The sequence below is a fragment of the Pinus tabuliformis genome, chromosome J (genome assembly GCF_031772625.1).
Source record: "Pinus tabuliformis cultivar Carrire ecotype Pingquan chromosome J, CPIR1, whole genome shotgun sequence".
In the NCBI taxonomy this organism is placed as follows: Eukaryota; Viridiplantae; Streptophyta; class Pinopsida; order Pinales; family Pinaceae; genus Pinus; species Pinus tabuliformis.
Window position 1 is genome coordinate 633,633,647 of NC_142295.1, and position 24,018 is coordinate 633,657,664.

Genomic DNA, 24,018 nt, shown 5'->3' on the forward strand with positions numbered 1-24,018 from the left:
TTTTAATTGTCTTTTCTCAATTTGACTCTGTATTTCAGATAAGTATTCATTTGCTATAGTCAGACATTTTATGCTAGATCAATCTGCTTAAGTACATTGCTAAGGTTAAGACATTGTTTTAAAAAATGGCCGTTTCGATACCGAAACGGCCGAGTTGATCCGAGCCGATACCCTCAGCCATGACTCGGCCTTTGAAACGGTACGTTTGGCTGAGTCAGTCATGACTCGGCCGAGTCATGGCTGACTCGGCCAACTCGGCCGTTTCTGTTATGACTCGGCCGAGTCACAAAAAGCTGGCCCAGAACACGTTAAACAGCAATTTAATATTTTTTTAATGGATTTTTAAGGTGATTTCTGATTGGTTTGGACTCCAAGGTGTTATATGAATTTGCTAAATGTCATTTGGGGTCCATTCCCCCTCCCAAACCCTATTTAACACACTCAAATTCTCTCTACTATTGATATGCTATTCAAATTTCATGGTAATGTTAAATTCTTAAAGTAAAAGTGACATTCTCCTTAATCTTCATTTTCATCCTTTTACTTAAATTTTTAACATTACCATGAAATGACTCAGGATGTTTGAGAGTGGTTTCGGCCTCATTGGATTTCATATGGAGAAAGTAGAATTTTAGATTTCATTCAAAATCTAGCAGACTTATCAGTTTTTCAGGATTTCAGGATTGGAGGATTTCAATGTTTCCATTGAATTTTGTCATGTATTAGGGTATGGAACTCTTATTTAATCAAGAGCACCAATCCCTCTATGTACCTTGATGTTAGTGACATTGGTTGTCGAACTCCTCTGGGATTCGCTCCCAAACCAGGAGCTTCTGAAAATGTCGCTCCCGCTCCCATTTTCGCTCCTGCTCCCAAGTAACACAAAGAAGAGAAACCGTTTGGATCAAAAACGGTTAAATGATCTAGTTTATGTCCAATACAACCTCCAGCTCAGACGAAACCATTTGCTGAACAAAAGACCTGATTCAGATCCCATTGTGTTGGAAGACATTGATCCAACATGAGATTGGGTAGTGGAGAGTCGTCCAGCAGAGTTTGATCTTGATTTAGATTTAGATATCGAGACATCAATTGAACTTGAACATGCTGTTCAGTTGAATGCAGATCCCAATCCACCATCCTCAGTCTCACAGCCAGCAAGGACTCCAGTTGTAGGTGTGTTTGGAAACATGAACGAAAATCTCTAAAATTATGTTTAAAATCTTTAAAATTATGTTTTTTTATAAAAAAAATAAATATTTAATGTATTTTTTACAACGACCGAGTCATTGAAATCGAGCCGGCCGAGTCATTACCGTTTCGGAGTCGGAGTCGGAGTCTATCCTCGGCCAAGTCGGAGTCGGAGTCGGAGTCTTAAAACATTGGGTTAAGATCATGAATGCGGGTAATTTATTTTCTAATACAGTGCTTGATACTAGTTTTAGTTAGATTGCTTGGTACTTTTTTCTTGAGGTCTTCTATTACACTGAATTAAGGTTGCAGCTAAGCTCTGGTTAATTAGTTTTAACATTGTCTGAATTACTAGTGGTGTCTTTAAATGCAGTTGTATCTAGAGACATCCATTTAACAGATTCAATGGAAATGGTTTTATTATGCTCTGGTCTTAAGAAATAACTTTAATCTGTTTACGTGTCTAAAGAATTTCCGTATTAAAGAATGGGATAAATTTTGCAATTGCTTTTCCTATTATATAGGTTTTACCTGCCACTGGAGGAAGGTCTCCTGATTTGTCTCCATCAGAATCTCCGAAGGGGGAGGATACATATAGTGTTACAAGTCATGCCATTCCATGGCCCAGGTATGATTGGACCTCTAAATCTTTTAGAAAATGTAGTTTGATGCACCAGATTTACAGGATCAATATGTGGTTACTGTATATGTTTTTGGGTGCTGACATTGACGGAGATCTCTTATTAGTTAGTATTATCCTCTTGCAACTTTTTTGTTATGATATTCTTATACATCAAAACCCTTTATTTGCTGCTTTTCTGAACCTTTGAGAAAGTGTTGAATTGTTGTCTTCTATTCATTTGTTGATAGTTCTTTTTGTCTTGTTCATTTGGGCTCGTTATAAATCTTTGCGTCTGTAATGCTATTCAATTCCTATTTATTTTGCTTCCTAAGAAACTTTCTTGAATTTTCAGTGCTCATCCACCTCCTGCATTTGGTTCATCTCCTAATCTTGAAGCTCTTGCTTTAGAAGCTAACAAGCAGTCTTATGGTGGTGGTGATACTGAGACAAATGGTGATCGCATCTTTGCAAGGTACTAGCCTGTTCACTTAGTTGGTTGGAATTCATTTTTCCTGAACTATTATTGTAAGAGGAGCAAGCCTGAAAGAGTGTGCATTTATAGATTGAAACACCCTCCTGTAAATTTTATTATTTTGCATTGATAACTTTTGTTATGACTGTCTTCTTATATTGCTATATTGTACAATGTAAGAAGTATATTTGCATTGTTAATTTATTTGGAGTTACTGGCTGGGTATGGTAATATTCATGATTGTTAGTACATCACTATAAATGGTCTTGGTTAGCATGGCATAACCAATGCAGTCCTTCAAGGCACCAAATTCTTCCCAAAAATGTAGAATTTTTATTTATTTATTTTGTGACTAGTGGAATCAGCAACTGGGGTGGTCTCTTACTTGCATTATATGGGGTTGATTTTGTCTGGTACCACTCTAATCACTAGTCGCACCACACTGCCCCTAACACAGATATGGGTAAATCGGGGGGGGGGGGGGTGTTGAGCCAAGGACCTCATAATATTTTACATAGCACTTTTTAACTGCTTTAGCAAGGGAGCTATACCCCCATGGGCAATGTGCATTTTTTTGTTTGTCAAGTTCCGCAATGGTCAGGTTACATCATGGTCATGTACAAGAATAACACCTGAATAGGGCGGGGAATTGAACCAGTGACTTAACATCTAGGAATGCCTTAACACAGCATCCGATCACCGTCTATCTAAGACCCCGTGGACCTGGGCAATGTACAAATTAATTGAAGTGCAATGATTTAATTATTTTACATGTGACTTAATTGGATCTGATTTTTTTTGTGTGCGCATTTCTATGTGTATCCAATATCTATCTATATGTATATACTAGTTTATGTTTTCGTAGAAATTTATACTGAGAAGTGTTATACTGAATTTATGCGTAAAGGTATTAATAGCATTGCTTTCCTTCATTTGCTTTATCAAAATAATTATCCCAGAGTTTTGCATAAACATAGTTTGTTTGAAAAGCACATAACCATTCCTAATGCACTATACATTATAATAAAAGGATGAGATGTGTAAAGTTTTTTGTAAATAAAATATTTGTAACCTGGCTGTAGATTGAATGCAGGCCTAATTAGTGTAATGATTGATGTTTCACAGTATTGTTCTCTTACTATTTTTTTGCCCTTTTGGACACTGTTGCAACCTCCCATGCAAGGCAGCTTGTGGTTAAGTGGTAAATAAAATGAACTTTCTATACAGAGACTTGGGTTCAATCCTCTTCTAAGAGCATGCTGCTGTGTTAATACGGCCAATTTACAGATGAGACTAAATTCAAGTTCTTGGTGAATTTGACAAAATAGATACCCCTATGTGGTAACTTTATAGCCAACAACCATCTCAAGGAAAAAAATGTTATTGTAAAGGAGTTCATCCCTTTGTTGCTAAAATTTGGGATTATCAGACCCAAAAAGAACTGTGGGAGCCTCTGTTTTGTTAGTTCATTCAAATTTAATGCTTTGAGTCTGATCCTCATAATTTCTTGTTGGAGCTATTGAAGAGTACTGGAAGAACTTTGGTGTGGTATCCTTGTTGAATATTATTGTATTTTTTTGATTGATGATGTGAAACAAATATCCAGAAGATCTTTGCATTCATCTCATCTATATGATTTTGTGGACTACACTAATATATCCTAGTTCGTCCTAGAATTGTCAAATGTTTGAGGCAATGTTTAATATGTATTTTCATGTAGTTTGGCAGATGCTGATGTACCTTAAGTTAAATGGCATGGTTTGCTATCTACCCATTCTGATGTTCTTTTCTTTACTCTTGGGCTGTTGGTCCAAGTTTTTCACAGGCCCATGCACGAGATTACATTTTCATCAGATGACAAGCCTAAACTTCTTAGCCAGGTATGCCAGTTTTGATATATTCAAATTGTTGTATTCTTTTCAATTTTCGCATCAATGATATGTCATTTCTTGATATTTATACTTCTCATTACCATATATTATGTTGCTTTGTATGTCCTGGTTATCAAATTATATATGGATGACCTTAAGCTAAAATATGGAATGACTGCAATCATGCCATGGAGAATGTTCATGATTAAAGATTTATTCATATATCTCCATCACCTCCCATTAAGGAATTTAACATAATCAGAATCTCATCCAATAGTGTGCAACATTTTATGTGATTTTTATCTTGGGCATGTGGAACTGCTCTCTATCTTAGAGTTTCAGTATGTACTGACATCTGTATTTACTTGATTCCCCCAAATATCTCTCTTAGAAATCAGGTTTGTTCTTTCCTTCTTGTTTCTTCTGCACAAATTTTCATTATTATCATTCTATGCATCATTAAATTTAATACCGATCTTTCAGCATATCTGAATATATTTGAGGCATGATTGAGTCAGATATAATAAAGTTGTCAATTTTTATTCCATGTGTTTTGCCTCTATGTACTTAGCCTGCTAATGCTTTCTAGCTGGACATAAAATCAATTGCTTGACTAGGACAGGGTAAGCTGAATCAGAATGGATAGTCATATCACCTATTCAGGGTAGTTGGCTTTCATTCTAAAACACCCCTTTGCTAAATTTATATTTTTCCAAGGAAACTAAATTTTTATTTGCCATCACTTGTGGAATAACATTTATATCTTGGACATGATTGGTCAAACTGACATTTCTATTTCATCCATCCTGTTAAAATTTCTGAGAACTACCATCACGGCTTGAAAGAGAGTAATTGGGAGAGAGAGAAAAGATTGTGACTTATGCGAATTTATACCCATGAAGAGTCTGTTTTATTACATGTATTTAATACATATTTATACAATCCTCTGGAACTATAGCGGAGTCCAGCCCCTTATATTACCATAAAATAAAAATCTTGCGGCTTATACCCTTTTCATACCACAACATTAATCACTAAATCAAAATTTATTAACATAGGTTGGAGTATGGGGGGTGCCATTTTTCAACACTTCCTCTTAGACAAGTGCTCCAAAGATACAAAAACCATTGAAAGGCTATTTAATCTCCCTTGTAATTACCTAAGGTCATGACTTGTATCCACTCTCTCCATACCAAGGTTTTATGTTCCAAAGACAAAGAACAGGAACTGGAATCACATTTAAATATAGTTAAACTAAATGTGAACCTTTAAAACAATTGAAATTTAGCATTCCATCACTTCTTCTGAGCAATGCATGCTGCAATCCATGACTTGGACCAATAGTGCAAGTCTGCTTTCCAGATGCAATGGCCTTCCACGGCCTTTTCTCCCATGCTACAAGGGTTTCCAACAAACCCACAACCTTGTTATTCTAAAGCCAATGTCCATTGTTCTTCCCATTGGTTAAACTGCCTCATACGGTGAATATGCAAAAATCATAGCTTTCATTCCACAATGTGGCTTCTCATTTCCCTATGTCTCCAAGGCTTTCAACCTTTCTCCTCTTGTTCCCGTATTTCACTTGCTTTCCTTGTCAACAACAATATTGGTGTGTAAAATCTCCAAAAGACACTTGACCCATCAAACTTCCTCACCAATACACAGTTAAGCAAGGAATTATTTAAGGCCATTTTTTGGTTTTGTTTGCTCTGAAAGTGTTTTCATGTAACTAGGGGAGCACTTCATGTGATGTGGAGGGCTTGTGGCCCCCTAGCCCCTTTGTTGTATTTTGGCCAACTTACAATTGGTGAGCTTAAAACGTTATATTTGGAGTTTTACTTCCTTAGGATCAATGCTAGGGAGGCACACTTTTTGATGTGGTTGTTAGCACGCATAGCAGTTTGACATTATCTACAATGGAACACTTGTTGAAGAGGATGGGCCTTGGGAGACATGGGGTAACCACTTTGAAGAAGGGCATGAAGCATATGGAGGTTGGGAATGGAGACCTAGGAACATTGGAGGCACCTCGCACATAATGCTTGAGTTGATGAGCCATGGTTGGTGGATGCGCCATCTTGTTGAGAGGCATGTTTGACATGTAGACACCTAGATTTAGAGGGTTTTCCACCTTGGGGGTGGTACAATGTACAAACTTTATTGTGGCATATGACATTCATGCTGAGTATAGTGCTCCACTTGAGGTTTTGTGGTTAACTTAGCTTTAGGTTTACTTATGGACGTGGTCCATGTCTTATTGTTGGCTTCCCCCCGCACTTGCACGCCACCCCCTCCCCCACACACAACAATACTATATATGAGATGCAAATGTGGATGTAATCCTTCGATAGTTGGTGTGATGCTAGTTTGTTGTTGAGCTCTTGGAGAGCCTAGTATAGCTTCATTGTATGCCTTGGTAGGCCTTATTGTTGTTCGTTGGGGCTTGTGTTAATGTGGATGCCCGAGCTAGGGTTTGGGAAACTTTGGAGAAGTCATTGCTTGGGATAAAGAGGAATATGATGTACCATCTTCGGCAAGATTGAGGTATTGTACTTTATCTTCATATTGTGGTAATAATGAGTTGTACCATTGCTGTCATAATTTTTCTTGTTACAAATCTGATTTTCATGAATTTTGTTGAGTTTTGTAGCTCGGAAGGTACTTCTAGTCTTGTGTCTTGACTAGAAAGACCTTGATTTTCTTATTTAGGAGTTTGCATGTGACCTGCAAAGTGTGCATGTGAGTTGCATGCATGCGAATGTGTTGCATGCGACATGCAAACATGCAAATGTGTTGCATGTGACATGCATGAGATGTACATGTAAAACAAGCTAAATTTATGACTTGTACTTGAGTTAAAGTAGAGAAAGCTAAAGATACGATAATTAACTAAGGTAAAGTCACTTCAGTTAACTTGATGAGCTAATTTTGGTTGTCAATATGAGCTTAGGAAAGTTATAAATCGAGCCCAAGGTTAGGAGCTAAGACACAATAGTAGCACAAGATTGAGAGAGGCTTCTCAGTGAGCGTGTGTTGGGTCTGAGAGAGTGCAGTGAGGTTGGTGATCAATATTGTATTTTCTTAGTTGGTCCATTATCCTAGGACAAGAACCCATGATTAATTTATTAATGAACAGTTGTTTGGGCAAAAATCGGTTTATGTGTGTGATTCAATCGAGTAATCTTTTTTGCTTCCACTATATTTTTTTTTAGGAATTTGTCCGTGTATTCATTTCGTTAATAATTGTTGGGAATCGAATACCGGATGCTGGGTTCATAAATTCTAACATGGTATCAAAGCACCTACTCTGAATTGATCTCGAAATTATAGGACTTAGTTCATATTGGATGACCGGGCCCAGGTTGGCTGGGATCATATGAACGGATTTTTTTTAAGGTGGCGAAACTTTTTTTGGGTCGAGAGGAATCTTTTTATAGGTGGAAATTTTTTACGAGCAAAAAAATTTTCCCGTAATAAAAAGGGCCAATTTTTTAAGGAAAAAAATAAATGAAAAATAAAAAATAAAATAGGTGAGCGACTGTGGTGGCGACTGTCTACAAAGCCACCACTGGTCGACCAATCGACCAACAACAATGGCACCATGGTCTAGCACTAGCATGAGGGACAACGGACTAGTCGTCGAGAGTCGGGCACCACTGGCAGCGATGATTAAGAAGTTGGGTGGCTGAGCATGATCCGGCCGGAACAACCAACAGGCAGTTGACAAGAGAATAATCGTTGAGACAAATAAACAAGAGGTCGTAGTGCGCACTGCAGAGGCGGGCGAAAGAGCCCAAGGATGAGAGAAAGGCGTCGAGGTGCTCACAAAGGTGACAATGTGATAGTCGTGTAGGTGAACTGGGCACAGGCACAATACACAACCAACAAAAAATCAAAGGATTGGGCACAATGCATGCACAACGAAGGTTTGGACAGCTACGGGTGTGTCGTGGCCCGTGAGTTAGAATCCTGTAGAAAGACAATCGTGGGTGTATGTGCATCAACCAACAAAGAAAGTCGAGGTCGCCTGTTGGTGTGGTGATGATGGATCACATGGAACAATGACTGAACAAGGTCAACGACCTAGGGCAAGGGCACAAGGGTTGGGACCAATTTGGAAAATAATGGACATAGGCGGGTGAACTCACGAAGTTGCAAAAGACTGGCACAGCCAAAAGCAGCTGTGGGGTCTACCAGCAGACAGCTTGCAGCTGCCAATGGAAAAGGTCGCAGGGCAAGTAAACTGCCTTGCTGGACAGGGTGTGGTCGAGGGTGTTTGCAGACTACAACAACTGAGAGAGTTATTGTAGGCCAGTGGGGTTTGAAATGACTAATGGGATATGTTACGAGGATAGGTTGGATGGGGTAGGAAATTTTAGCCCATGGAAGGAGCAGACTGTTCTGTTATTTGAGGAGCAGGAGTTGTCGGACATCATGGAGAAGGCCGCCCAAATTCCCATAAATCCTACTAAGTTCGCTGAGTTTAATAGGAAGAATGTGAAGGCTAATAGAAAAATCTTGGACTCCATTAAAAACCATATTATACCTCATGTGACAGGGAAGAAGTACGCCTTTGAGATGTGGGCATTCTTAACCATGTTATACCATAGTACAAACCAAAATAGAAAGATGGTGTTGAAGGAGAAACTGAGAACCACCAAGATGTCTAAAACTGACATAATTGCTTCATACCTAACCAGGATCATTCAGATTAGAGATGACTTGGCAACAATGGGGGAAACTATTGATAGTGAAGAGTTGGTCAGATCAACCTTGAGTGGCTTTCCTCCAAAATGGGATGTCTTTGTTGATGGGATCGTCACACGGGAAAATCTACCCAGTTGGGATAGATTATGGGATGATTTCATACAGGAAGAGATAAGGAGACGTTCCAAAATTGTAGGCCAACATGATGGTAAGGATGATGAGGAGAATTTTTCTCTTGCTGTAAAGGGCAAAAGTAAAGTAAAGGGAAGTGGGGGATCTGCTTCCGTGAAGGACATGAGCAAAGTAAAGTGCTTTGCGTGTCACAAGACTAGTCACTATGCGAGCCAGTGTCCATACAAGAAGAAGAAGAAGGAGGATCAGGTGGCTGCATCAACATCAACTGAGATTGATGACTTTACGGAGAAATTTGAAAAATGATTTTTCTCTAGTTGCCTGTGTTTCTGACAATAGTATTGTTGTGTATGAGGACAATGGGTTATGGCTAGTGGACAGTAGAGCGTCTAGTCACATGACAGGAAGGAGGTTAGTGTTCTGCAATATTTTAGAGAGGCTCAAATTGTAGTGTGTGTAGTGGGACCAAGTTTACTTGGGAGCGGGAGCAACATTTTCAGAAGCTCCTGGTTTGGGAGTGAATCCCGAAGCGTTATATATATATATATATTATTTATATTTTGATGCATATATGTCAACAAAAACATGTAGAATGATGAATTAGATATAAAAAACATAGATTGAACCATATAACAACAATCATCTAGAAGTTATAATCTTCATCAACCACGTCCACAAGTGTTAAAATTGGCAACTAGGGCCAAACTCCGTGTGTGTCATCTTATTTATGGCAGCTAATGTTTTTCCAATGTTCCACCAAGGTTCCGGGACGAGGGGGCGAGGGAGCGAGGATACGCAGGAGCGGCCTATGCAAAAGCTCCCCGCCAATTTTTAGGAAATGTGGGGGGACGTCAAGGTCTTAAAAGCTTATACATATAAAATATGATTTATAAATTGAGTCCACTATGACAATTGGGTTTGAATTGAAAAGCTGCAAAGCATGATCGTTGATATGAATATCATTATTTAATATCATATAAATTTAAAATTCTAATTTATAATCATACATCATACATTATGATTAAAGTTTAAACCATATTGATGTTCCACTTCCTACTATGAACATTGAATACTGAACAATGAATATTGACATAAAATTATAAAAGTCAAGTCTGATACATCAAGAGTCAAAATTTTATAGAGTCAGAATAACATAAGAACATCAACATATCGAAAGATAAACGAGCATAATTTTGCTCAAGCCTCAAGGTAATGCCCTGCTAGTCTCTGCATCTAGCTACTGCATGAATAAATAAGGATCAACCATATCACCATCTGAATTTGAATCACTAGCATTCTCAAACATGCTAAGTGGCACACCAACCAACCCCATCTATCTCTCATCAAGTCTCTCCTCCATATCTACCTGTGCATCATCCTCTGGATCAACATCCCATCGTGTTGCTAGTCCCTTCAAATACTCAGGTGTCTTCCTATGCTCAAGATGTAGGGCACTGTGCACAACAACTAACTTCTCCGCTCTTTTAGAGGTAAGCTTGTTCCTCTTGATAGAGTGGATGAAGCTATATGTGGACCAATTCCTCTCTGTTGCAGAGGAACTAGGAGCGTCTTGCAAATGGAGTGAGGGGCTAGGGCGAATAATGAATTAAATTTATAAGAAAACAAATTGAAACCCTAAAGTATTAAAACTAATGTTAAATTTTAATTATAAACAAAAGTTTATTTAAAAAAATTGGGCCCCTCGACCCCCCACGTCCCCCCTCGACCCCCCACGACCCCCCACGACCCCTCACGACCCCCTTTTCGGAAACGACCCCTCAGCACAAGGAAACGTCCCCCTGGCACGTCCCCCCGCGTACCCTGTTTTTTGGGAGCGTGGGGAAACGACCCCTTCTCGTCCCCAAGTCCCCAAAGCACGGGGGAACTAGGAAACTAGACCCCTAGGGGTGGGGGCGAGTCCTCGTGGCACACTGTATTTTTCTCGGATCCCTCTCATTGAGAGGTGTAGGATTGATCTAAAGATCATCCGATTTCGATAAGTATGAAGATATGAATTTATTTTGATTATGGACAAATTGTCAAGTTGGCCAGCTACTTATGTAGGCTCAGAAGCCCAATAGTCATGTCTATTCAACCTCTATGTTTTTAGTATAAATAGAAGAGGACTTGAAGTCATTTGTCACACATACTCTTCATGTGATCTCCTCCTCTCCACGTCTTTGGGTTTTGGTGAAGGAGAGACACTAAGAGTATACGCTAGCCTAAAGATGATGCCCTAGCCGTAGTAAGCCACAGGCTTATGAGGAGATCTACACGCAGAAAAGAGGAGACTTATAAGTAGCATAAATAAGCCTCTATATGCTGTCTCAAGAGGCTCAATCCGCAGGTGAGAGGAGGGCTAATATAGGCCCTAAATGAAGGCCTGAAGCCGCTGTCTGTTGACCCTATACATAGCAAGAAAGAGACTCCTTATCCGTAGTCAGAAAGAGGATCTATACACAGTCCTAGAGGAGACTTGCTTACGCAGCAAGGAGATATATATGGGACCTTCCATCTGTTGTCTAAGGAAGCTCTAAAAGAGCCCTTGCCACAGGTCTGAAAGTCATCTAATCTATACGCTGTCTGGTCACAATCCAAGAGGTCTATATGCAGCAAGAAAAGGCACTCACACGTAGCAAAGGGGAGGCTTCTATACATAGGAATTGAGGGTACCTTAAGACGCTGTAAGGAAAGACAACTTAAAGGATATGTCCTTATGCCACATTGTTGTAGGTGACAACGTGACTCATTTGAGATCTGTTTTGGGCATGTTGACATTGTTCTTGAGGGGCAGAACTACAATGAAGAAATACCCTAACCAGTCACCACGTTATGCATCAAGTGACTGTGTCTGGTGCAGCCTCAGAGAGAAGGTAAATCAAGTCTGTCTAAGAAGATCTCTCAGGAGAAGATTGGAAGACATTGCTGTTCAAGGATAAAGATAGCTGGGTACTGTGTGTAGACCTTACTTGTTGCTGGGCTAGGCCACAGGCCATAGCCAACAACATAGATTGTGTTAAGGGTTGCACAAATCAGTCTTGCAAGTATGGCAGTACTGAAACCTCAACTTGGATCATGACTGTATCAAGGATGAGAACTGAAGTTTGATGCACCAGCTCATATAGCAGTGACAACTAGTACTGCAGGAAAAGGACAGCATTCTGGAAGATGCAGCATGATTGGATGCAGCATGGTTGGATGCAGTATGGTGATGGGATCACCTTGAAGAAATATGCCATCACCTAAGTTTAGATCTGCAGTCCTTGTCATCAGATCTGCAACCTCATTATGTCATCTTCATGGTGAAGATCTCTGCTCTTATCTTGTCAAGTCAAAGTGTTGACTTCTGATGTATATGTACTATCTCTCTCTCTGCTGAACTATTGAAGAACATAGAAGAAGAATTTATCAAGGGTTTCCCCACATTGGGGTTTGTCCCTGGCTAGCGCCATATCTTGTGTCCTCTTGTCTTGGCTTGTCTTCTGCGATTTATGTTAATGTTCTATCTGCAGTGTACTTTAATGTTGATGTGATTGCTAATCTGGAAAAGATATGGAGCTAATTGTGAAAATTGAAATAAATTGCTCTAAGCATAGAACATACCTAAAATTAGCAATAGTAACATAGTAACATACAACATATTGAGTCTCATGATTCATCAATCTTAAAGTTTCAAGCTTTCAAAATTCAATATATAACATTTATCATCATTGATCACCAAAGTTGTACTTGTAAGCTAAGTGTAACCATTACAACAAATAATATCTAACATGAAATGAAATGCTATAAAATGGAATGAAATGAAACAACTTTCAACTTTCATAAAGCATCATATTCATAATTCATTACTAATGAGTTATAATTGCCAACTTCAAACTTCAAACTTAAATTGTCATATATTGTTTACAAAAAATATCATAATAAATATGAAAGAGTCAATAGTTATAAAAACTACTAGAAACTAGAAAAGACAAGTAAATCTATTATCTATTGCTAATGCTTGGGCCTCTTTCCACCATGAGAAATGTCTAATTTAGTCTTGTTGGAAAATCAGGATCTTTGTCATTAATATCACCCTCTAAGCATTAATATCCAGAGGTATCTTTGTCATTACCTTTGGATCTGTATAGGGATCTTTGTCATTAATATCACCCTCTAAGCATTAACATAAGATAGAAAATGCATAGCTTGTCAAGTCAAGATTTTGTTTGAGTGATGCGTACATTTTTAGGAGGGTCATGATAGAGGAGTTCGACAACCAATGTCACTAACATCAAGGTAAATAAAGGGATTGGTGCTTTTGATTAAATACGAGTTCCATACCCTAATACATGACAAGATCCGATGGAAACATTGCAATCCCGCCAATCATGAAATCCTGAAAAACTGATAAGTCTACTGGATTTTGAATGAAATCTAAAATTCTACTTTCTCCATATGAAATCCAATGAGGTTGGAACCACTCTCAAACACCCCGAGTCATTTCATGGTAATGTTAAAAATTTAAGTAAAAGGATGAAAATGAAGATTAAGGAGAATGTCAGTTTTACTTATAACATTACCATGAATCGCATATCAATACTAGGGCCATAGGCTTGATCATTAGGTTGCCCCACTTAAAACTTATTTGTTTCTTTGAAAAAAATTGCATTTGGAATATTACTGCAAAAAACGATTTGCAAAAAAGACTAAACGCTCCAGAAAAGGCAAGGAGCGTTTCTTTTTAGGGAGCGCGCTCCTGAGGCGCTCTAGAGTCGCTCCTGCTCAGAGCGTGAATTGGGAACGAGAGCGAAGGGGGGGGGGTGCTAGAGTTAGGAGGATTTTTGGAGGTGACAGGGATGTTATTTGTTCCAGGTTTTGATGGTATACGTGCTCTCAGTATCAGCCTTGGAGGATGCTGGATATAGAGTTTTGTTTCAGGATGGACAAGTGATTTTATATTGAAAGGGAGTGACCTTGGATGCAACTATAGTGCTTGGCAGTCATATAGGTTGTGCTGGAAAAGTAACTAGGTTCAATGTTCATTCTTGTCTCAATTTGTATTTTTATGTAAAAGAGGATTTTTTATTTTTTATTTAAGCATGGGTTTCATGCTCCATTTAATGGCCTTCTAGGTCAAGCATGCATTTCAAGCTCCTAGGGTTTGTCACGAGTCAAAAGAATTATTGTCATATGTAAAAGACTCTTTTGGTCAATTTGTATCAAGAAACATTATTTTTAGTCTATAATGTGAATTTGGACTCCTAAGAGCAAGTAAACCCTGCCAAAGGAAATCAACCCAGTGTGAGACTATTCGACCTCTTGAAAGATGTATATATAGCCAGAGACTTCGACCTATTGAAGCACATATTACACACATTCGATCTGCAATAAAAGAAGAAGAAGATCTAGAGAGAAAGAGTCTAGAAACAAGGAGAAAGTCAAAGCAAAGGAAGAAGACCAAAAATATATATTTTTATCCACACGTGTGAACAAATTAAGATTTTCTGTGAGAGTTGCAGGGGCCGAAGTTGCAGGGTGAAGTGCAAACCTAAAATTGCAAGACCGAGATTTTGACTGAAGCAAATTGTGAAGAAGTTGACTTTCGTTGACCTTGGTAGACATCATCTTATTTGGAGAAGATCATTTAGAGGGTTGACTTGGGGCTTGAGGAAGTCTTGCATTTGGTCTTTGGGTCTTGGAGGTCTCATTTTGATTTGATGCTATAAGAAAAGGATTGTTCGGGTTTTGCCATGGCATGGAGCCTATATCTTGTGTTCTTTGTGTTTTGTGATCTTCATGTTTTGATAATTGCTTGATGAAGAAGTAAAACATAATAATAAAATGCCAACAAATATCACAAGTAATTATCAAGTAAGGAAAATCAATATTAATCTTCAAATGCCTTGATTTTCCAATAGGTTGCTGGGACAACCTATGGGTATATTTGAGGGGATCTTGGATATAGAATCAATGTCAGTTGTTGAGAGGGAGCAGATGACAAGGAAGAGTGATTCTTCAGCTACTGCCAGTAGCCTTAGCTGGTATGATATGACAGTGTTAGACGCTCAAGAGCAGGATCCTAAGAGCATGGTTGAAAGGAACAGGTCCTTAGATTAGATTCCAAAGTAGGTAGCAGGGAAGTCTTCTAGTTCAGAGGGAGCAACTACAGTAGCGGATAACGTGGTGGTGTTGGAGACAGATCCAAGTGGAGGAGGTTCTTCCAAAAGTACCTCCCTCACTAAGAGTTAGTGTTGTGTTTTGTAGCTCGGAATGTACTTCCAGTCTTGTCTCTTGACTAGAAAGACCTTGATTTGCTTCTTTAGGAGCTTGCATGCAACATGCAAAGTGTGCAAGTGAGTTTCACACATGCGAATGTGTTGCATGTGACATGCATGAGATGTGCTTGTAAAGAAAGCTAAATTTATGGCGTGTACTTGAATTAAAGTAGAGAAAGCTAAAGATAGGATAATTAACTAAAGTAAAGTAACTTATCTTTAGTTAAATCGCCGAGCTAATTTTGGCCATCAATATTATCTTAGGAAAGTTATAAATTGAGCCTAAGGTGAGGAGCTAAGACACAACAATAGCACAATATTGAGAGATGCTTCTTAGTGAGCATGTGTTGGGTGTTGATGAAAATGTAACTAGGTTCGGTTTTCATGACATTCTAATTATGATTTTTGTAAAACAAGAAAATAAATTTATTATTCCTTGCTGCATGGGTTTCATGAGCAAGAAGTTTATTTTTATAGATGGCTCCCATTGAGAGCCTTAGGATTTAGATTTAAGGTCAAAGAGTCAAAGTCATGAATAAGGAGCTCTTCATGAGCCTATGTAAAATGTATACAAGTCTAGAACAACCCTCCAAGACAAGCACAATCCTCCAAAGACGAGCACGAAGAAGTCTGCTTGCAAAACGATGAAGAGAACAACTAAATGGGCCTCAGAATGAATATTAATGTTATGTCAGCTCAATAAAGAGACACAACAATTCAAGGTGACATGTCGGCTTACTTACAAAGACCAAACTACTATAAATAGCCCGCTGAGGTCACCCCAGAAAACAAGAATCTCGGATGTCTCTAAGATTTTGGATGAAGGTACAGGAGCTCTGAGATCTTGGATAATTGACTTTAGATAAGGATAGAGGTACAAGACTTAGATGGGTACAAGATCTCGGACATATCTGTGATCTCAGTGATAATGACAGTAAATAACTATAGGTTCTCCTCCTCGGCACAAATCACAGTGCAAGGTAATTACAGTCTCCATAAATCACAGTCTCCTCCTTGGTATTGATCTAAATGAAGGATGAAGTCACAGTCTCCTCCTCGGTATTGATCTAAATGAAGGATGAAATCACAGTCATGAAGGTGAACTCGAATCACATTGTAGCACATACATTCTCGACATTCTAGACAGTCACAACCTCATTGACATAATGATGAAGCAGGAAATGGTGAAGGTCATGATCAAGTTCTCAGTGCAGCTCACCTCGTTGACATGATGATGAAGCAGGCAATGGTGCAACTAAGGACCTCTGTGGTATTATGATGATTATCTCGGTGAAGCAGTAATGATGATGATGATCTCAACAATAAGAAGAGGATTGGTGTCTTGGTCTTGGAGTGGCCTAGTAGGTCAAGGGTCATGGTCTTGGTATTCGTCAATTGGAATCTCTATAAGAAGAATTTTGGTCGGGCTTTCCTCTCCAAGAAGGAGAGGTTTTGGCCCTAGCAGAATGCCAACATCTTGTGTTCTTGTCTCTTTGTTTTGGTAGCTATTTGATGAACTAACGAAGACACACTATAATAATAATAAGTGAAGATTGGAATAAGAAGGAAAATTGAAAAACACCTCACAAATAGTTATCATGAAAAGAAGAATCACATTAACTACATTTGCCCTAGATTCTTCAACACTGGGTTTGAGAGAGTGCAATCAAACTGGTGATCAGTTTTGTATTTCCTCAGTTGCGCCATTATCCCAAGACGGGGAGCCCAAGTAAGTTCCTCGATTAATTTATTAATGAAGAACTGTTGTTTGGGCATAAATCTGTTTATGTGCGTCATTAAGATTGAGTAATCTTTTTTGCTTCCGCTATATTATTTTGTGTTAGGAATCTGGCTGTGTGTTTGTTCAGTTAATAATTGTTGGCAATCAAATACCGGGTGCTGGGTTCAGAAATCCTAACAATTTTTTGAGCAAATTTCTTGGCTGTTTGAATATGCTGATTTATTGTAATAGCAATGCTGAAATATTGGCTGATTTGGCAGTCTTAGGTTAAATTTCATGTTTGTAATGTCACAAGTTACAACATGCCGTTATATTTCTGATGTTAATGAATGCAATTTTCAGATCTGATACTTGATTATATCATGCCCTGAGGGATGTTGTGTATATCTAATTTTTTAGTATTTTCGATGTTTATCTACTGAACTCGCCTAGAATATTAGTGAATACATGTGAGATATTTGCAAATATATTCTGAATACTTAAGTTCAGCCCTCAGGCTGAAAGTTCTGTGATAGATAGGTGACCTCATAGAAATGAAGTGAAAAAATCAGATTGGGCAAATTTTCAAAGTCCCTACATCCACTTACTTCATTTAGATTAGTCATTTACTTCATTTGATACACATGGTGAGGAGTTTGTGGAAAGTACATGTCCTTTGAGGGTTAGCTATGCATTCACTCTCTCTTCATGCCCACTTCAACCTTATTAAGTTATTTTTCACTATAGACATGCTATTTTACATGGTACACTCCACTAGATGATCAGATTCAGGTTTGAATTGTTTTTGTTCATATCACGTTTTAGCCTTGAAGAGGATATTTGACTTGGTACTCGACACGTTTCCTATCTTGAGGAGATTCTTCACATATTCCTAGATTTTGAGGGAGTATTCATGACATATATATTGTTATTCTATTCCATTCACTTGGTCACTTACTTTCTTGAGAGTGGTATGCCTCGCTTGGTTGACTACATTCATTTTGGAGACATTTCATTGTTAGGTTGGGGTTTTGTCTTCTCTTGGAGGGCACACTTGTTGAGAGCGACTACTGCTATTTTGGGAGGTGGTTACAACTCCCTTGCACCACTTCCTAGGGCTCATTTCCCTTGAGAAACATTTTATTATTATTTGCTGTATCTCTCTTCTACATATATGCCCTGGGTTTTTGACTCACATTAGAGGGTTAGATTATTATTTCGATGACTAGTTCAAGAATTTATAATATTAGTTTAAAATCTTTGACTCATCAAACATGATCTATAAGATATTATAATTATAATTTTTTTAATTTTTAATACCAGATCTGTTTTACCAATTTATTTTATACCTAGAAAATATTTCACCCAGTAAAAATCTTTTTTGAAAACTGCTGAAAATAAATACACTACTATTTAAATCTTTTTTGAAAACTGCTGAAAATAAATACACTACTATTTTAACTTAGTAATTTTGTAGTGGAATTAAAAACAGAAAAAGAGTCACAATAGCTACAAAAAATTGCCCAACAAATTCTCCTTCACTTTTCTATTACTAAGGAAAATTAGGGCTTGTTTACCATGGAAAATAACCCTTAGAGAATGCATAGAAAATACAACAATTTAAAACTTTGAATCAACACCAATGTTGCATGAAGCAGGGATGCAGCGGGTGTGTTTTTTGGAATTTGGAAGCAAAGCGTCAAAAGCGTCATTTTCCAAAAATCCTTGGAAGCGGAGTGTCCCGGAAGTGTCTATATATATCATTGCATTTATATTCAAAAAAACATCTAGAATGCCAAATTAGTTGCAGAAGGTATGAAAATATGCATAGTTGTACACAAATCAAGATAGAAATGGCATCCATAGTACATCAATAATTAATTATTCGAGCATCAAGCATCTAGAATCTAGATTCTTCTCCTCTTGTCTAGCCTTTGCCTCTACCTTGATTCTCTATGGACATAAGTCAACATTGCCCAATTTTGATCAAACTGCCTAATCCAAGCCTTAAAATATGGTAGAAAGAGCTTAACATGCATGATCAATGATTTTGACTTGAGTGAAGGGTACATTTTTGCTAAGGCCATGACAAAGGAGTTCAACAATCAACACCACTAACATTGGGGTACATATAGGGCTTGGTGCTCTTGATTAAATGCCAATCACATACCCTCATATGTGATATAATCTAATGAAATGCCACATTCCCGTTGATCCTGAAATCCTGAAAACTGTTAAGTCTGTTTAAGTTTGAATGGGATGAAATTATATTTTTTCCATATGAAGTCCGATGAGGATGGAACCACCCTCAAACATCTCGAGTCATTTCATGGTAGTGTTAAAATTTCATCTTTCATGTTCATCCTTTTACTTTAAGAATTTAACATTAACATTAGGGAGCGTCTTGGGAGTATTCGAGAAGCACAATTCCTCATTGCAGTACCAAATTTTTAGGAACTATGCAAATCTAGCTCGAATCATAGTTTTGAGCATGCTTTGCTCGTGATTTCGCATGGTGCGTGGTTCCAGGGTTTGGTGCGTGGGTGGGGTGATGGTTCTTGAAACATTGATTAACACATCTTGGAAATTTTGACTTGTTGGGAAAAAAATTTCCCTTGTATATTTTCGGCCCCTAGAAAAACCATCTCTTCCTCTTGCGATGAGGCCTCCTATTTTCCACCTGTACAACTCCTTGTGCACAAAAAATATCAGCGTATGTCCCCCAGCCCATACGACCCCTTGCACAAACTTCCACTAGAACTCGACCTCCTCACAACGCTCGACCTCCTGTCTCTCCCAGATCTTGGCCCTTGGATTCTTCTTGTTGAAATCTCTTTGCTGCATACTTTTCTTCTTCTCTTTAGTTTGGAGTTTTGTTACCACAAAATCTAGTAGGCCTAGTGCAAAGCTCCATTAGGTGGAAGTAGACCTTATGGCAATAAGAGAAAGGGTTGCCATTGTCACCTCAACAAGCTTTCTCCCACTCTTTAGTGGTATTTGACCACAAAGGAGGCTTCCCTAAATCACCTAAAGGATATTCTAATTCTATATTTCAAGTTGATAGAGAAGGGGTCTATTAAACGAGATAAAGTATTGACAAAGCCTATAAAGGCCAGGATATTCAATGTCAAGGTTCAAGTACTCTACACCTAGACTAAAGATATGGATTCTCTAAGTTTGGGTTTTATTGATTTGCAATGATAGGGTGCACAATGTCATATAAAAGACAAAGAAAATGGCTTTCAAGGATAATCAAGAAAAAGGGAATAAAGGCCTTCCAATAGACACCAGGATTAGGGTTTATCAATGGAAATTGATGGTTGAAAACATGCATACACAACAAAAAGAAGATGACATTAGCCTGAAGAGAAAGCTTTAGCCATGCAACAGTGCTAGATTTTGCTTTTAGATGATTTATTGATGTAATTCCTACTTAATGAACCATACACATGAAACAAATTTTCACTTTAGTACAATTTTTTACCCATAGACCCTAGTTGCTAAGCTTGGACATCTAGGAACAAGGAAAAAGAGCAAATTTTAATGGATTTAGAGAGTGATCAATACAACATGAGAGTCCCTTATCCTAAATGGGATTAATTGAGTATTCTAGGGATAAAATTCAGTGGAAAGGTTTGATGCAGTAAGGGGGATGGCTAGGGTATCCACTTTTAAAACCCCAACTATTTTCTTTTGGAGGGGAAAAATTAAATTTAAGGAATGCACAATCAAAGTTTCCTTATAGGTTTCAAAGAGCAATTTTGCATAATATAAGGGAGTAAGGTTTCAAAATACGTTAGCATTTAGTCATGGTACAAAATAGGAATCCTACTAGCTGAAATACAAGATGCAAAGTATAGAAGATAAAGCATGAAACTTACAAATTTTTCCAAGAAACAGTTCTTTCAATCCCAGGGAAACATTGTTGAAAATGTAGCGATGGAAGGTCTTTTGGGTTGTGCCTTAGCCAATGAAGACCTTGAATTAGTCTTTCTCTAGCATGAGTGCGAATTCATGAGATAGACTTTAGTTACGATGAGTTGATTTCCAGTTTACTGGAATGGTCATCAAGTTTGCATGCATAGAGTTGGAGCTTCAGTTAGTTGGAGTCTTCTTTAGTTAGACTACAGTATGAGGTGGCAGTGACAAGTTGAGTTAGAACGAGTTAAGACTTCAGTGTTGATTGGAGAGAGAGAGTGAGTTGAGTTCTTAGTTAACTCGCAATCCCAATTAGAGAAAATCAAGGAGGAACTTGAGCTAGTTAACTGGGACTTGCTCGAGTTAACTATCAAAGGCAACTCGAGAAACTAGTGTGAACTACTAATTCGACTAGGTCTCCTGCATGTTCTATCTATAAAGAGAAGGACAAAGGCAGATAGTTCACAGATCATTCTTTATTTTGGAATACCCATCATTTGAGGATCAATAGTGACAATATATTTAGGAGCCAAAAGTGTGCAAGGATTTAGGAGCCAGAAGTGCGCAAGAATTTAGGAGCCAGAATGCACAAGAATTGTGGAGCAAGGGATCAGGATTCATAGAGCAGGTCAAGACTATCTTCAGCAGAGATCAATTGTGCAGGGCCAAGATCAAGAGTAGGGCTAAGAACAATTGTAGAGCTGAGAATAGTGAGGAGAATCCTAGCGCTTTCTCAGTGACAAATTGCGGGCTGCAGTAGCAACGTGAATTGTAATAGATCCATTTTCTCAAAGAACAATTAATAGATGGCCACAAGAAGGAAAGCGAGTTTTCCCTTTTGGGTTTCTAGGGTAAAATAAGCATGTCAATTTTGTGTGCATGTGCTTTTATCTGGATTATTTTCCGCTACATGTTGAAAGTTAAGAAAATTTGTATCTTGATGAAAGTAAATTAACAAACATCTCCATAAATTTGTATCTTGATGAAAGTAAATTAACAAACATCTCCATACAAAAGACCATCTTCACAAGAATTCACACCATATAAATGTTATGTCTTTGCCCAAGTAGCGAAAAAGGACTAACTCACTCTTTGCTAGAGAAGAGTGAGAAAATGTGTGATGCTGAAATTAAATAAGGGGAGCCTCTATTTATAGGAGCTTATCAACTGTACTTTCACAAAATTACAAGTAAAATCCCTATTACAAGTTTAATTGAGTGTTCAAGAAGTGTGAGGTTACAAGCCAACCTCATAATAGCTAGAAAACATGGCAAATAATGCCATAAGAGCCCACGTGTGGAAGAAAAGCCTCCTCCACTATGTTGTCATCCTCCAAAGGAGCTCAAAATGCCACAAATAGGTGAAAAATAGGCCAATGAGTGCTCCAGACTCCAAAAAGTAGCTCAAAGTCCATGCTTATGCTTCCAAAGTGCCTCCAAATCAAGATGTCATCACCAAGGTGTTGGAAAATTGTGTAGCTATGGTCGGTATTTTCATTGGCAGATAATGGAGACAATTCATATTTTTGACTTTGATCAAGGTGACTTCAAGAAGGTTAAGTTGGCTCACATGTGTGAAAAGGCATCTCCTCAACCACATATATATATGACTTCGTTGGAGCTCATTTTGGCATCTCATCATCACACACATTCATTTGAAAATTACAGAGGTTAATCCACACATGCGAAGGAGTCAAGGAGACATTTCAGACCAACTTGACTAGTCTTTCTATTTGTTTTGACTTGCATTGACTTGGGCCCTTTTGGATTTGTTTGACCGAGGGTTTGACTGTGCTTGGAGATCGAAGATCGCCGGAGTTTCATTGAGTTGACTGAGATTTTACCTCTGTTCTAGATCGTTGACTGTAGGTCAACTCCTTCTCCTTTAACTAAAAATTGCAGGGACTATTTGAATGAGGCCTTGATTGAATTTCGGCCTCCTATTCAGAGCTTCCACAGGTCGAAATTCGGCCTTACTGTTGTAGATCAGATTTTGACCAAAAGTTGACTTTCTCTCTCTTCGTTGACTGGTTTGTCTTAATATTTGTTGAGGTAATGTTCAAAATATTGTTGGACTATTTTGATGTACTATTGATGAACAAAATTTCTCTCTCATAAGGAAAGATTGGTTGGGTTTTCCCCTTGTGGATTTTGCCCTAGCTTGAAGCCTAATTTCTGGTGTCTTTTGTCTCTTGTTTACTGTTCATTGTGATCTCTATTGCTCTATTGATGAAATTGAATGGTTGAAGTTTTTCATGTATGAAGGAATATTGAATATATCATTCGAAGTAGTTATCAATTTTGAAAAACTATACGAGTCTTGAATGCACTAGAAAATCAACATGGTTTCTGAGCTTTGGTGAAGGGAAAGAGCTATGAGATCACCTTGAAGAAGCATTGGGAGCACCTTGAAAAGTTTGGGTTTCTTCTTCTTTTGATTCTTCTTGGTCATCTTCATTATCTTCATCATGAATTCCTTCATGAAGGTTGAGAACAAGCTTGAAGGAGCTACTAATTACAGGGCATGGAAGGGTAGGAGTGACCTAGTGTTTGCAAGTAACACGCTTTGGGGCATTGTTACAAGTAAAGTTACTGAACCATTTGATCAAGCAGGAAAATAAAAGTTTCAGGAAGATGACATTTTGGCAAGAATTATCATTATAGAATCTGTTAGGGATCATCTAATTCCCTATATTGCTGATCATCAAACGACATCAATCAACCTATAAGCCTGAGAGGTCAACTTCGCCATATCAAGATGACAAAGAATGATACAGTGGCATCGTATTTTGTAAGGATATCTCAAATGAGAGTTCAACTCAAAGCCATTGGTTGAAGAAGTATCTGACAAAGAATTGGTAGCTACGGGTTTGGGTGGGTTGCCTAGTGTTGACCTCTACTGGTCAACTGCCCATGCAGTGCATCCCGTTTTTCTTGACAGAAAGAAGCAGCACCTGATCAGCATGTCCGTGCCATCCTGCCATCATCAGCAGCTTGATCATTTTTGTTGTAAACCCAGTCTGCATGTATAAGTTGTAAATAATCTAAGCAGATCAGAGTCATGTATGTAAAGTTGCCTAGGTGGACCTAACTTTCTAATGATGATTTGCGTCCCGGGAGGTTTTTCGT

General features: G+C 38.3%; 1 protein-coding gene across 1 annotated transcript in view; it reads left to right on the forward strand.

Annotated features, from left to right (window-relative positions):
- The window catches only part of LOC149228537 (serine/threonine-protein kinase STY46-like), a 452,429-nt gene that overhangs the window by 226,129 nt on the left and 202,282 nt on the right, over positions 1-24,018 (forward strand). Inside the window, exons 12-14 of the mRNA XM_089380800.1 lie at positions 1,716-1,819; positions 2,166-2,285; positions 4,111-4,165. Coding sequence (XP_089236926.1) covers positions 1,716-1,819; positions 2,166-2,285; positions 4,111-4,165 — 279 coding nt within the window. The remainder of the gene's footprint in view (positions 1-1,715; positions 1,820-2,165; positions 2,286-4,110; positions 4,166-24,018) is intronic.